A 16,351-nucleotide genomic window follows, 5' to 3' on the forward strand; every position below is an offset into this window, starting at 1 on the left:
TTCTCTTGCCATAAACTCTAAAAAAATTTATTTTTTTATCTCTTAAACAGTATTCAGTTAAATAAGGAGCAAATCAGTACTTTTAATATATCTTGAACATATTTTTACTTTTTGATTTTAAAAAGAAAAAAAAAAGAAAGATTTTTTTGCAGTCTTTTCCCTTTACTCCGTTGTCTTCTTCTTCTTACTCTTTTTTTTAATCTTTTTTTTTTTGGGCTAGTAGCCATATTTTTTTTTTAAATGGTTAGGTTCAAAAATTGGGATATAGAAACTGACATTGAACATATTGTAAATAAACAAAAAATAATAACTGAAACTTATGCTAAAAAAATGTGTTTAAAGCATAATTTGATTCCATTATTTTAAATGTTAAATTATTATTATTTCATCTTAGATGTGCTAAATAGTTTCATTAGTATTTTGAGTAAATTAATTTAACTAGTTTAAATAATTTTTTATTTTAAAGAATATAAAAATAAAATTTAATTTTTTTAGGATACGAGTATATAAAATAATAAAATGGTACGAATAATTTTTAAAATATAAATAACTCTACGCCCTAGTAATATAGTATCAATAATAATTGTCACATGCGCTGTGCCAGCGTGTGTATCCAAATTGTGAAACGTGGCCACCTTCAATTACGAAAAGCAGCGTCCGTAGGCAGTCTGTAATCAGATTCACATGACGCACTCGCCATCAACTGGCGCGTGTTTCACAATCATTTGACAGAAGAAACCAAAACTTTTTATCGTTGAGGACGATGATTAAGGAGTTTCAGCTTTTAATTCTTTCAACTGCTCGGCGGTTTTCCATTAAAAAAAAACGACGGCCACAAAACACGAGATCGAATCCAAACTTTCTCAAAGCTTTTATTTCATCGTCTTCTTCTACAATATAAATGCAAAAATATAAAAGAAAATAAAATCCTTTTAATTTGATCCTCAGAATTAATAAAAGCACTTCCACAAACTTACACAAATACAGTCACCATCTCCAAATCCATCCTTAAATATATATTTTTTTTAAAAAAAAATTGATCGTTTGGTTGTTTGTTGAGAAACCCAGTTCTCCAAAACCACCCAATAATAATAATAATAATAATAAGGTGGGGTTATAAAAGCTGAATCTTTTCTTTTCTGCCAGTAAAAGCGTTTTTCCGGCTTGGCTTACCTGTGAGGATGGAAAAAGAACCTCTTTTATGTTATTTGAGCCCGAGGAAGAAACCGACGCCGCCACCTCCTCTGTTTCCACTTCCAGAAGATGGAGAAATCTCAATTCCAATGCCTATAACTCCTTCAGAGCTCAAAGATAGACTCATATTTGGACCTGTTACGTCTCCTAAAGATGCTTCTCCCATTGTTGATGCCTTGACTCTTTCACTCGCGTCGCCCACGACCAGTGCCTCCTCTTCTTCCAGCACCTCTTTCTTTTCCAGAGATTCATCTAGTCTGCAACAGTCATCCTCGATTCAAGATGCAGTATTGTTGCCGCAGCAGCAACAATCTTCACAATTGCAATCACCTCAATCTTGGTTAATTGATCCTAATTATGCTTTTGCCAAGAGCAATCTTCACAGGTCAAAAACTGCACCCGCTATGGCTGTCATCAATGATTTAAAGCACCATGATGCTGTTCCTAAGCCTCAATTCGGTTCTCAGTCTATTGTTAGGCAAGCTGTTGTGCTTTTGATCTTATATTTATCATTGGGCGTCACTATTTATTGGTTTAATCGTCATAATTTTACTGCTTCTGAGACTCATCCTGTTGTTGATGCTTTGTATTTTTGTATTGTCACAATGTGTACCATTGGCTATGGTGATATTACCCCTAGGACTGTGCCAACTAAGGTGTTTTCAATCTTGTTTGTGTTGGTTGGATTTGGCTTTGTTGATATTTTGCTTACTGGGATGGTTAGTTATGTGCTTGATTTGCAAGAGAACTATTTGTTGAGAACTATTAAGGGTGGTGGTCATAAGGAGTCTCCAGGATCATATATAATTGATGTGAAAAAAGGGAGGATGAGGATAAGAATGAAGGTGGCATTGGCACTTGGTGTTGTGGTTCTTTGTATCGGAATTGGTGTTGGTGTTATGCATTTTGTTGAGAAGCTTGGTTGGTTGGATTCCTTTTATCTTTCAGTTATGTCGGTTACCACAGTAGGCTATGGGGACAGGGCATTTAAGTCAATGCCAGGTCGACTTTTTGCTTCCATTTGGTTGCTTGTATCCACACTTGCAGTTGCTCGAGCATTTTTGTATCTGGCTGAGGCCAGAGTAGATAAGCGGCACAGGAAGATGGCAAAGTGGGTACTTGGTCAGGACATGACCGTGGCTGAGTTTCTTGCTGCTGATATTGACAACAATGGTTTTGTGAGGTATGTTATACTCGTAATTTTGTGTGCCCTAATTATGCATTCTCATCTTCTCACTTTGTTTGGGATTTGCTGACTTGAAGTTTAATGTTCAATCAAGCTTTGTCTGAGTGTTTTTTTTTTTTTTGGTATAAATAGCTTCATGTTTGGTAAATTGCTTTGATGTACTGCTGGAATCTGTTAAACTATGTGTCTGATGATTACTAAAGGTATTGCGGGAGTCATGTGGTGCGGTATACCTTATGTTAAGATGTGATAGACAACGGCAAATTGTGCCAAGTTCTACCTTATCTGAACCTAAAATTCATTTTTTAACACTAGTTTAAATATTTCAGTTTTAGCTTCAATGTTGCAAAAATTTTCTTACTGAACTTTTTGTGTTCAGTGCTTCCAAGTTCCAAATATGAAGTTTGAATTTCAAATTATTCATAGAAAATTTACAACTTCATGTAGTAATGAAGACTGCAGATTTGCTTGCTCTTTGATTCTAGTGATGTGCATTTACGTTTGGTATTGGCCTCTCTCTCCCCTTTTCACTATTGAGAGTGCTGCTTGACAGAATCAAGTTAAACATCAATTTCTCCTGTTAGCTTTAGGTGTCCAATTCTTGTGACACTGCTGGGAATTGTTCGACAATTCGTCCTGGTTGAAAGGAGAAGTAAATCGACACTCTAACATCATCTCAAAAGACTTCAACTTTTACAAATTAATACATCCTTGCTCTTCTGAACAAGGAAAAACATTCCAAGTGATTCATGTAATGAGATATGGGTATTACAGATTGTATGGTAACCTTCAACTTCCTATGTCATTCATACTTGGCAATTTTTGTGATCTATGGAGTTTCTTACTTTCTTGGGTAGCTTGGCATTCAAATATGTGTTCTATGCTTGAAAAAGCTTGATGATCTATTTAAGAACTTAAACCCTGCATTTCCAATGCTGATTCATTTCTTTGTTATTCATCATCCTTCCCATGACTGCGAGTAAGTTGTCAAATAGCAGTCTAAATCTGTAATCTCTGCCTACTTTGTTTTTGCTTTTCTGGATTTCCTCAACGTTCAACGCTTGTGTAATCATTTATTCTCCGTTCATTTATTTAGAAACAAAGCCAACATGAAATAGGCAGGTTGATGATTAGACTCTTATAGAGTGTTCTGTTGTTGTTTTTGCAGTAAATCAGAATATGTCATATACAAGCTCAAGGAGATGGGAAAGATATCAGAGAAGGATGTTATGCAGATATGCCACAAGTTTGATAGACTAGACACTGGCAACTGTGGAAAGATAACTCTTGCTGATCTCATGGAGGCTAATAAATGAAATAAAAGCATCCTTGCTTTAAATAGCAAGTTCCATACAACATGCAATTGTAAATTGAAAGAAGGTTTGGTCAGAATGCAAGTTGAACTAGTTTTATAATGCCCCCATGAGCTTAAATGTCTGATTAGTTATTCTCTTGCACGTCAGCCTGTTCATTAACCAGCTTTTGAATCCAAATGCGCACAATCCACACAATTTTCCTATCCCTCGAGTAGATGGATGACTGTATTAGTGAGGGCTTAGATGGCGTTGTACAAACATTCTGCTAGTGTAGGCATATTGAATTTATTCTTTTGTAAGTGCATGAGAGACTTTAATTAGTTTTATATTCTTGATGTTGCTGCTTCTGAGCTTATTCGTTGCTCTGCAGAGTGTATAAATTATTTTAAATTGCATGAACTGAACTGCCTCGTCACTCATGCGGTGTTTTCCACATGTTTTCGGAGTTGATTAACTCAACAAGACCCTTATTATTTTCCCACATTTTACACAGCTCTTTTATTAAGATTACACCAGCACTCAATTATTTGTTCTAGAACCATGATGATTCCACGCCATGATGTGTTTGTAGAAGTTTTTATTCTCCCTACGTACCTTTTTCCAAAGTTGATTGGTGCCACCTTTTAAGCTTTGACCATAATCTGAATTTGCCATATGCTGATGAAAGGTTACTTGACCTTTGCATAATTTGTGCGGTAATCATACAAACTTTTAGGTAATGATTTTAAACAATCTTTCTGTCGTGCACAGAGTTTGTGTAGAAATTAAAGTGGTCTAGAAACATGATGCTCTATTTAATTAATTTGCATGCCTTAATTTATGTAAGTTAATAGCTCTCCCAAAAGCTTACTTCACTGCCTGCCGCAGCGATTCAAGCTACATAACCTTTTCAATGAAATGCGATATTTAAGTAATTTATTTTTAAATCTCAAAATGTTTAACGTTTATTTGAGGTAGAAACAATCTCACATACAGACTACTTTGGTTCAGAAATGAGTAGCGTAGTAGACTGTAGAGCAGAGGGTTTGCAAATTGCATGCGTCCTGGCTTTGCCTTGTTACCCTAAATCTCCCAAAGGTGGTAGGCCAGTATTGCTTTGTCTCTAGACTAGGAGCAGCTTAATTTGATCAAAGGCACTTTTCGCGAAACAGCTAAAGCAATTTACTTTTGGACAATAATTAATTGGCGTCGTATTGTATTAATCATCCAAGCTTTTCCTAATTAGCTTGACCTTTCAACTAGTCCATGCACGACCCAAAGTGTATATGTTCATTGAACTTTGATATTTTTTTATAGTGAAAACTCATTAGAAGTCTTCATTCAAAAGCTAATCACTCGATTATTAGTTGATACTGGGATAAAAGCAATACCCTTTTGTTCAATTCACAAAATTCAATAGATATCATAACTTTGAATTTTCCAAGTTTCATAAAAATCTTTGTATGATCCCCCAATTCAAGCTAGTTGGCTATAGCTCCTTTAATATCTCTTTATGTCCGCTTACATGAATTACCCCACAATGAAATAACAACCATGGCACAGTAACAGGTGCATGCAGACAAAGTCATCGGTCTCTTTATTTGTAAACTTTCTTAGCATAAAATAACTCATAATTAAAATGAAGAATCATAATACAACCTTTTTGAATTCAAGTGAAACTGGCTTCAGTGACCTTGACTGAGTGAACAAACATGGTCTCTAAAAATAATTGAGTTCATGGCGTTTACTAAAAAGCTTTCGAAAATGGACAAGTCAACTCCTTCTTATCTTGTGTAACTACTGTTATTGCATGTATAATTTGGTTAAAATAAGTTTTTGTACATTTTCTTCTTCTTCTTATTCTTATTATTATTAGGACATAACTATGTTGGAAATGCTCCACTTTAGAATAACTCCAACAACCATACGATCATAATCACTCCATTTGACCATCAGACTATGGTTATAATCGTACGGCTATTCCTTATAGCAACTCTAATATATTTGAACCCTTATTATTGTTGTTGTTGTTGTGATTGTTGTTAGAATTATTATTATTATTATTATTATTATTATTATTATTATTATTATTATTATTATTATTATGTTGAATGGTGGTGGGGCACATTGACATTATGAAATATATATTAGAATTGAGAAGATGAAAATAATTAGCCAGAATCTAGAATGGGTCAAAAGAAATTTTGACTGACGAAATAATCAAACAATCCATATCCCTTTCACATTATAAGTTAGGGGACTAAGAGACAAGCTTTGCTTATCAAATTTAGAAATTATATTTTATGAAACCAGTTGTATTTGTTTAAGAGAAAAAATAAAAAAAGTTTGGAACAATAATTCTAAGTGGAGTATATGTTTATTCGCGATTGGACCGGTGTATGTACCTTCACTTTCAAGTCAATTCATATAATTAAAAATATGTGAAAAAAAAAAACAGATTTTTGACGTTACATGATTTTTTTTTTTCTTTATCTTCGAACCTAGGATCCTAATCCTGGTTGGGTGTTCAAATAATTTCAATAACGTTTTAAAGAGATATATATCTTGTTCATCTTTAATTTATTAATAGGGTTGTTTTCAAATGATTAATTGATATTACTTTTCCTAAATAGGAAGTTTCGGATTTGAATGAGTCCTTAATTGTGTAATTTCAACTAATAAAAAAGAGTGGAGGGTGGGATGAATTCTAAACTAAACTCATATATATTCAAATAAATCGTTTTGTAAGATTTCTTTTCAAGCCATACTAAAATTAGAATCCATTATGATTAGAATAGGTTGCTTGGTTGTCACAAAGTTGCCAAATTAAACGTAAGTGTGGAATTGACATTGGAGCGTACAAGTTGTCGCATAGCTTTCAAAACTTCAATTTTTTTCTTCCCCTTCACCACCGAATTAATGAAATTAATGAATTTTGTTGTATTTTGTGAGGTCTAATAAAAAACAGAAATATAGGAAAAATAATACCTACACCCCTAGACTGTGAAGAAATGGTCACAAAGACCATAAATTTTCAATAAAGGATACCAAGATCCCCTTTTAATAATAATGCCCTTTGACTTAATGAATAGATATATGCCATTAAAATAAATGTAATATTATAAACATTTTAAAATGATTTTAATATTTAAAATATTTTTATATTTTACAATCTAGTAGACCAAATTTATTATATTAAAGTAATTTTAATAATAAATAGAAACATAATATTGCAATAAATAAATTAAAATCAAAATTATTTTGAATATTATAAAATAATAATTTTAATATTATTAATAGGGAGATATTTTGTTAATTGTAAAATCTATTTAACCCAAAAATTTGTTTAAAATCTCTATAATAATTTAATAGTTAATATAATTTCAAATGTTAAAAATAACTTAATATTATTAGTCTACTAGACATATTATATTACCTATATTAAATTTGTATTAATTAAAAAACTTCAAAGTCATTTTTCTAATTATTAAATCCAAAGGGTATTATGGTTAAGTAGTGATATTGGTGTCCATTTTTTAAAACGTGGAGGTCTTTGTGACCATTTTCCCAAACCTTGGGGGTGCATGTATCATTTTGCCCATAACTAAATTAAGGGTTAATTTGGTAATACTATAACTTTTAAAATAATTGTCATTAGTTGTGCTGTAGAAATAATCAGCTGTGAAAATAATCAATTAAATGTTTGGTAAAATTTATTTTTAAAAGTGTTTTGAGTCTTAAAAACAATCGTATGTATTTAGTTAATCTTACTGTTAGACTGTTGTAAGAATATAAATGACTAAATTAAATGTTACGTTAGATTAAATTTTTTTTAAACATGTATATAAAATATCTTTTATTGTGTACATATAATGATTAATAACTAAAATAAATATTTATATTATTATTTTTATTCTTTTATCTTAATATAATTAGTAATAATAATAAACTCTTTAAAGTTAATAATTTTATTTTCTAATAAATAGAGATAATTTTGGATTTAATAGTATATGAGGATACATCAAAAATTGTATTAAATATAAAAATGATTTTCAAAATCGAATTTTGAATGCCACTCCTTTCTTACTTTTTATATATGTTGTAGGATAGGAGATTTTTATCAAAGGTTATTTTAAAAATAAATAACAATAAATAAAGTTTTTTAAATAAAATAAATAACAATATTAACTAAATTTTTTAAATAAAATAAATAAAAGTTTTAACCTTTTTTTTTTAAACACTCTTAAACCTCAAATAAATAATTTGTGATTTAATGGAGTCGACATCCATCCAAAGACTCTTATTTCAGTGTGTACACCTAACAAAAACCTGCCCTCTTGTGCATTGATAGGGACTATTAGCACATATTCATACTCCTCATTCCAAATATAATGAATGCAACAGATTAAGGTCAACAATTTCATGCTGTTTTGTCAATTCAAACCTTAGCCATCATCAAAAGTCACCCTCCAATAAGCAATCGTCCACTGGAATTTTACCCACAAATTATGTATTATTATTATTAATTCTCCACGAGAATACGGCATTTGCACTATAGGTTTCATTATTGGTGCAGACATGGTTGATCAAATCTTCTAATTGTATTTAATTAAATTCAAATATGTGCCTCCCGGTTCGAGTAGAAATTTATAGTCTGAGTTGTGGTACGGTCTTAAAGGTACTTCCCACAGTTGGAACTCTCCCCAAAATACCTCGTGGTTAAGACAAAAAAAAAAATCTTCTAACTGTATCCAATCAAATTCAAATATACGATAACCCAATACTAACCTTGTAGATTAGATGTCACAAACTAACACAGTACTTTATTATAAATGTTATGTACTACTTTGTTATAAATGTTATGTACTATCATTAATATTAGGCAATGGAAAAAAAAAATTATATACACATGACACAGTGATGGTCCTATTTCACATGTCACATTTCTTTGTTTTCCTTAAACAGAACATACTTTTTAAAATATTCACATGTAATTAAGTTCAATCTAAGATAGAATTATGTCAATAGAATGATGTGTTTTTAAATATTGTCAAATGACTTATACTATCTATCACACCTGCTGTCATAGATCTAGTTGTAGTGCACAGAATTGAACCATTTGGTTCTTCTCTCTATGTCTTTGTCTTTTTTTTTTTTTGGGTTCAAAAAAATAATTAAAGAAAACCTATTTCAATACGTAAAGGACATAATTTGCAATTAAAAAAGAATAAATAAGTGTACAATTTTGATACCCACCAAGGCAACAACCAACAATATGAGAAGGTAGGTAGACGTCATAATTGAAGTGGGTATTGTGTAGCGATATGTGAGAGAATAAATGTGACAATTGTGGAGTCAAATGTATAACTTAGTCTACGCCTTTCCGTAATTAAATCAGAAGGTCATGATTTAAGAAGGATTAGTATATATTATGTAAGTTTAAATTTGTCAACAAGCACTGTGTGAAAAGCGCAGGCATTGGAAGAGGACACCAGCAGTCGTGTAACCCAAACAACTAGCCACAATTAACGGCAACTGCACATATTTTTAAGTGAATCATCTTTGATTTACCATTTCAAAACACTACTAATTTTCATTTTGAACCCAAATAAATAAATAAATAAATAATAATAATAATAATAATAACAGGAAAATTCTATAATAGAGAGACGTGATGAACTTTGCTCAATCTATGAACGCATGTTAAACACACAGAAAAATGAAGAAAAAAAAATACAAGAAAAGTGCAATCTAGTCAAACATATAGCTAGAGAGATAAGAAAGTAAGAACTTTTGAACGATTCCTAGAGGAACCATCACAATGAAGAATAAACTAATGGTCACTGAGAAGAATAACAACTAGCAGCATTAGCAAAGAGTCCCTCCGAAACTAGTGATTAAGCCAACTCTTATCAAAATTTAAAACTTGATATCAGCCCATCAATGTCAGATGATTGAGGTAAGTTAATAATTAAACATGTGAAAGTATTTCTTGTTGAAATACATTTTATTTCATTTTCATGATAACTAATGCACAAAAAAAACTCAATAATCAAATAATGCATGTACCGTTTCTTTAAAGACGATGCACGTTGGAGGACACGTACATATTTCACAAAAATGGTGATAAAATTGATGAGAAACAGCAAAATGTTTCTTGATTTTTCAAAACTTCATTCGTGTTATTGATCAGTTCTGTCGTGGCTTCATGAAGGGGTGGCTTTAGCAATATACGGCCTTAAATTTTCTTGTCATTTGATGATTGTCGCCGGAAAATTGATTTGTGTGCTTTCTTCCAATTTGTCATTGGAAGGGAGACGATTGTTCTTTATTTATTTATTTTAAATAATAAGAGAAAAAACTTCTAGATATAACGAACTCATCAAATATAAAGAATTTGCTACTGATTAACCAAGATTTTAAAATTCTGACAATTTCTCAATCCTATGTAATTTGTGCGATATAGGCATCCTCACTTTATAAAAAAAAAAAATATTTAATACATTAAAAATTATATTTTTTTATTTGTTAATAATATTCTTATTTTATTAAAATGAAGATTTCATTATTATACAAAAATTATATATATAAACACACACACACGGGGCGCATACTAGCTTCTACATCTCCATATTAACATTAATTGCTTATGTGCACATCAATTGGTGTTTTGGGCTACGATTAAATATAAAGAATTTACTACTAATTAACCAATATTTCTAAATTTTGGCAATTTCTCAATTCTATTTAATTTGTGCAATATAGGCATCCTCATTTTATAAAATAAAAAAAAAATTCAATACATTAAAAATTATATTTTTTTATCTGTTAATAACATTTTTATTTTATTAAAATGTATATGTCGTCATTAAACAAAAATTATATAAATATATATGCATACATACGCGCACACGCGTGCACGCACACACACACATACATGCACGTGTGCGCGCGCACACCCGGGGCGCATACGAGCGTCTACATCTCCATATTAATGCTAATTGCTTATGTGCACATAAATTGGTGTTTTGGGCTGCAAAATAAAAACAGAATGGCAATGTCAACGACAAATTACCCAACAAACTTATATTGAATGATCATCAATTCTTTTAACTCACAAACAACATTTCTCGCCGGAAAATTAAATGAAAGTACGCCAACTACGTTTGCGCATTAATTTGTTGTACGAAAGAATAATAATTTATTTTCAAGCTAATTAAAAGGAATGGGATTTTTTATTTGAAAAAATAATAATAATAGTTATTATTATCAAATTTGAAGAATTAATCTCAAATACGTAACTAACGAAAGTCGAAATTTCAATATTATAGAGAAGCTAATTAAGAGCCATATAAATTGTAGTGTGTCGATGAGGAATGGGACCAGAAAGTGCGAGACCAAAAAGTTTGTACAGCAGTTCAGTCAAACGTACAGTTGGAACGAAGATGGTGACGTGGGAAAAGGCTCCAGCAGTTGCAGACGGCAGGACAGGCCAAAGAGGCCCATGGGCCATGATCACTGTGAGAACTAAGAAAGCAGCTTAAACTTTTAAAGGTCTCCCACGTGCCAGATCATGTTGTCGGCTACGGTCAAAAGCCGGTGCCAATTTAGACACGTGTAAGCCTGATAACGATAATAGTGAACTTTGAAACTTTGACCAATTTTTCCTATCGTCGTCATCATCTCATAAAAAATGAAGAGCCATACATTACACATATCGTGACTGACTGACTGACTCTCGCCGGTTACTGCTAGTCTCCGCTGACTTCTTATCTCGTATTGCCATGTCCGTCTCATAGCTCCCCTTAAACGCTGATCACCGTTCATTCAATTCAACGCCTTCTTCACTTCTCCCTCATCGGACTGGTCTATAACATACATTAGTGATTCTAATATATGGTTGTATCTTCTTCTTATTTTTATTTTACATTTCATTTTGAATTGTAGGATCTCGCAAGCTAGGCATGGACATGTTTCCACATGAGAGGCCATTTTATTTTATGGTCATGTTATCGGAAAGGAGATGTGTCAACTTTTTCTCTTTATAAAAGTGGCGTAACAAAAGTCTCATTCAACGCTCAAGATAGACTTTCTCTCATTCTAATTTTATATATATACATGTGTGTGTTGTGTTGTGTAAGAAACGCAAAAAACGACATGAATATTTATATGTGAAATCACAAGTCCAAAACAAAATTAAACTAAGAGTCCATACCAAATAAGCTAGCTAGCTATCTCTCTTTACTTCTTCCTTTTTCTTCTTATTCTTCTTCTTCCATGTCTAATGAATCTAGGGATATTTACTATCGTGCTCTATTTCAACCTAATGTTAACATTGAAGCGGCCGCCAGGCCAGGTGTTTCCGTAGCTGCAAGTTCATCATCACCAGATTATGTGAGCCCACAGGAGTTTGATCCTTCACAAATGAACTTCACCGACTGCTTTCATGGACTCATGGACTATAATTCACTTGAAAAGGCCTTCACGGGCATGTCGCCTTCTTCATCCGAAGTGTTTTCTTCGGTTGAAGGCAACCAAAAACAAGTTAAAGATCTCTTGATTCCGAATTCTTCAATCTCTTCTTCTTCTGCAGAGGCTGGCGGTGAAGAAGATTCTCATTCTGGCAAGAGTACTCAAAAAGATGACCAAGCCCTGCAATCACCAAAAGATCACGGTCACGGGGGAGAGAGCTCTAAGAAAATGTAAGTTTTAATTAACAATATTTACTTAGTAATTCGACCTTCATCATGTACACACACACACACACACACACACACGTATAGTAGTGCAACTGTTAATTAATTTTTTGATTGATTAATTAATTATATAATTTGAGCATTAATTGATAATTTACTACAGGGGCAGAGAAAAGAAGAATAATAAGAAAGGAGAGAAAAAGCAAAAGGAACCGCGAGTTGCGTTCATGACGAAGAGCGAAGTTGATCATCTAGAAGATGGGTATCGATGGAGAAAATACGGACAAAAGGCTGTCAAGAATAGCCCTTTTCCAAGGTAATTAATTAATTGTTATTTTTCCATCTTTACACGCAAAGGAAATTAAGCTTGATAATACAATTAAGAATTAATTTGGTCATCCTACGAGCAGTCAACAAACTATATATTTTCATGATCACATTTATATATGATCACATTTATATATGTGTGTGTGCGCGCGCGCGCAGAAGCTATTATAGGTGCACCACTCAGAAATGCGGAGTGAAGAAGCGAGTGGAGAGATCATATGAGGATCCATCAATTGTGATCACAACATATGAAGGCCAACATAGCCATCCACTTCCCACTACCCTGAGAGGAAACGCTGCCGGGATTTTCCAATCCTCATCTATGCTCACGCCGACGCCGATGAATGTCTCAAGTTTTCCACCAGATCAGTGGTTAGGTTACAGTAATATGATGCCTGCCATGACTCATAACCAAACTGCTGCTCCAGGCCCTAATGCTTTTGTTACACACCCTCTTGACGATCATCAGCTTCCTGATAATTTTGGTCTTTTGCAAGACATAGCTCCCTCAGTGTTCTTCAAAAGAGAGCCATGAATCCGATCATCTCTCTCCATATCCTTGACTTTAATTTGTAGATATGTACTTAGTTACTATGCCCACAGGCGGCTACTTAGACTTTTATATTCTAACCTTTTAATTTAAAGAGAACCACGTCTATGAACGAATCCAAACTGAAACTGTTGTTTTGCCCCTTAAATTATATGTATTTTGCAGCATCCTCGTCTTTGAGATCGATGGATGTTTTTTTCTACATACAATGGGAGAAATTAAATATGTTGATGCTGGCGATAATTAATTTGTATTTTATATATATAGCCTGCTGTTGGTGTTAATTTGTATTATTTTATGGAAGCCTGCCCATATATGTTATGTGTATACAATTACTCCTCGATATATATGGAACTATAATTATCATTTATATATGATCGATGAAGAATTGCCAGAGTTTTCTCCCTGTGTATTGAAGTAAATATTATGTTCAATTTGTCTCCAAAAGTTAGAAAACGCCATTTTTGGAGAGCTTTTCAGGATTCTAGTCGCGCAGCCAAGCTTAGATTGTTGAATATTGCACTAGCTAGCTTTATTCGTCAGTTTTATGACCTCTTCAATCAGGCAGGATGGCAGGAAATTAAATGCAGGTATTTTTGACCTTCTGTTTTGGTACTTAATTTACACCACTTGATTTTTTCAACTTGCGACTAATCACCAAAAAAGTAGCTTACAAGTTTGAAGTGTATATATATATATATATATATATATTAGTTCCGTATATTAGTAGTTTTCACACACACACACACACACATATAAACACACACAGAGATAATATAAAAGCCCGAATTTTCTTCCCAATCAACTATCTGTGATTATGTCTATAACACAGTAGCTAGAATCAATGGTTTGTCATTTTTGTTTTTAATTTTGGTTTGATTTATCATTAATTCAGGAATATGATTGCATAATTGGATTTTTCGGGCCAAATTCGGGAAAAAAAAGAAGAAGAAGAAAACCAAAAACAAAAATGATTTGATCGAGCTTAATTTGGTTGATTCCTTGGCTTCCTCGTCTTATATATATATATATATATACACGAAGATATTATGCGCACATCAAAGAAGAAAAAACATATGTAATACGCATACATGTTTCATTTGTACGTATAAGATACATCGCGTGCCTCACGTGTGAATTATTTTATGTCGATCAATAATTGGTTATGTGCGTAGTTATTCAATTTACTTACTAGCTGTTCATACTCGGTGCACTTAGAAAAATTATTACGAGAATTGTGAGACTTTTGCAAGAGGAATTATTTATTTAGTCAATTTTCCACAAAGAGCATTAAGATTTAAGAACAGGATTAACTAGTCATTAACAATAACAAAATTAAATATATCAAAATCAATCAAAAAAGTTATTGTGTATGGATAATGCATCAATTTGTGTGATGAATAATGGTCGAGTGATTGTTCGAATAATTTTTTTTTCTTATACATCGATATTTACAATAACATCGTAACTCATTTTACTAGTTTATATTGAATATCATACTATAACTCATATTACTGGTTGACATTAGATTTTATGAAGGACATATAAACCACCCACATTTTCTAAAAGAGAAGACCGTTAAAGGCCCAGTGGTTGATTGTTTGAATAGGTTATTATCTAAATCCTTAATAAAATGAAATGATGTTGTAGTTTGTAAAATAACAAAGTAGATAGTTAGATCTCTCTCTCTCTCTCTCTCTCTCTCTCTCTCTCTCTCTCTCTCTCTCTCTCTCTCTATGTGTGTGTGTGTATTTACATTTGGAGTTTCAAGTAATTACCATATGAATATTGTATGTGTAAGATTATTTGCACTAAAAAAATTACTCACAATGTTCATTTTCTCAAAACACCCATTTTCAAACTTAAAGTTAAAGAATTGAATTTTTACTCTGAACACTCTAATATTTCCAATATTGCCTAAATTTGAATCATGCATGTCGTCTACTTTAATTAATTAATTATTTACTATAAATAAAATGATTTCAACGCCAACTTTAATCAAAATTCTTTCAAGACGTGCCTATTTATACATTTTGGATTGATCTTTTAATATGTGTTATAGATATATAACAATAATAACAAGAACAACAATTATAATAAGTATTTATAACAGGTGCAGACAGATAACTAAATAAAAAACGTATATTTATATTTTTAAAGATCAATTTCTTAGTTTTGATTCTCGTCAATTTTGTTGTCTGGCAAACCACACGTGGGAAGAAAAATAAAATCTTCTTCATTTTGTGTAATATAGCTCTTGATTAGCGAAAGAAGATTAATTATATAACTTGCTATTTACGCAGGAGATTGATAGAGCTTTAACCAAACATTGAATTGGGAGATGTCATTGCAAGCCACATCGTGTGTGATCTAAAATGCAATAATTTAAAATCGGTGCTGAACACCTTAAGGGGGAAAAAAGGTTGTTCATTTTCTTAATTATGTCTATTTAAGTAATTTCATTAAATGGTAATTAGATAATAAAAATTTTTATTTTAAGATGAGTGTTCAAAGTAAAGTTTAGAGGAAGAATAGCCCAATTCACATTGTTTTTGCACTCATTGCCTTAACTTTAATTACTTGATTATGAACAAAGTAAAGGTAAAAGCTTGTTTAGTTCCTATATTTTGATGTTAGTGTCCGTTTAGTTCTTATATTTTTTTAAAATACCTCAAAATATCTATGCTATTGAATTATTGACATCCATGCCATTACTTTTTTCTTCATTTTAGCTTGTTTTTACAATATTATCCTCTTGCAATAATGTCTATTTTTTTTAGACATTAACAAAAAGAAAAAAAATTAAATAATGAATTTGATCCCAAAAAATAAAATTAGAAACAAAAAGAATATATATATATGATTTTTTGTGGAATACCTTATTGAGGAGTTAATATATTAATTTTTTATGCCTAAAAAAATGGTACATTTAATTTTTCTAATAATGTTATTTTTTGGACATATATGAGCTTCCACAAAAATTGATATATATTCTTTTTGTTTTTATTTTATTTTTGGGGTTAAATTGATAAATTAATTTTTTTTCTTTTTATTAATGTCTTAAAAAATTATTGTAAGAGAATAATATTGTAAAAGTAAGTGA

The 16,351-nt window shown here is 31.8% G+C and overlaps 2 protein-coding genes across 2 annotated transcripts; both read left to right on the forward strand.

Moving 5' to 3' along the window:
* Positions 1-669: 669 nt before the first annotated feature.
* LOC102628583 (two-pore potassium channel 3) lies at positions 670-4,095 on the forward strand. The gene is made up of 2 exons (XM_006467458.4): positions 670-2,377; positions 3,549-4,095. Exons 1-2 carry the CDS (start codon positions 1,182-1,184, stop codon positions 3,694-3,696), a joined length of 1,344 nt encoding a protein of 447 aa, XP_006467521.1. The 5' UTR covers positions 670-1,181; the 3' UTR covers positions 3,697-4,095.
* Positions 4,096-11,342: 7,247 nt separating this feature from the next.
* LOC102628286 (WRKY transcription factor 71-like) lies at positions 11,343-13,541 on the forward strand. The gene is made up of 3 exons (XM_006467457.4): positions 11,343-12,377; positions 12,535-12,687; positions 12,858-13,541. Exons 1-3 carry the CDS (start codon positions 11,953-11,955, stop codon positions 13,231-13,233), a joined length of 954 nt encoding a protein of 317 aa, XP_006467520.1. The 5' UTR covers positions 11,343-11,952; the 3' UTR covers positions 13,234-13,541.
* Positions 13,542-16,351: the final 2,810 nt, after the last annotated feature.

This window comes from Citrus sinensis, chromosome 2, assembly GCF_022201045.2.
Source record: "Citrus sinensis cultivar Valencia sweet orange chromosome 2, DVS_A1.0, whole genome shotgun sequence".
In the NCBI taxonomy this organism is placed as follows: domain Eukaryota; kingdom Viridiplantae; phylum Streptophyta; class Magnoliopsida; order Sapindales; family Rutaceae; genus Citrus; species Citrus sinensis.

Excerpts from the sequence above, each read along its gene's own strand:
- LOC102628286 (XM_006467457.4), top strand. The coding sequence starts at position 11,953 with ATGTCTAATGAATCTAGGGATATTTACTATCGTGCTCTATTTCAACCT. Across the intron at positions 12,378-12,534 it reads GGAGAGAGCTCTAAGAAAAT|GGGCAGAGAAAAGAAGAATA; the intron begins GTAAGTTTTAAT and ends AATTTACTACAG. Across the intron at positions 12,688-12,857 it reads AAGAATAGCCCTTTTCCAAG|AAGCTATTATAGGTGCACCA; the intron begins GTAATTAATTAA and ends GCGCGCGCGCAG.
- LOC102628583 (XM_006467458.4), top strand. The coding sequence starts at position 1,182 with ATGGAAAAAGAACCTCTTTTATGTTATTTGAGCCCGAGGAAGAAACCG. Across the intron at positions 2,378-3,548 it reads GACAACAATGGTTTTGTGAG|TAAATCAGAATATGTCATAT; the intron begins GTATGTTATACT and ends TTGTTTTTGCAG.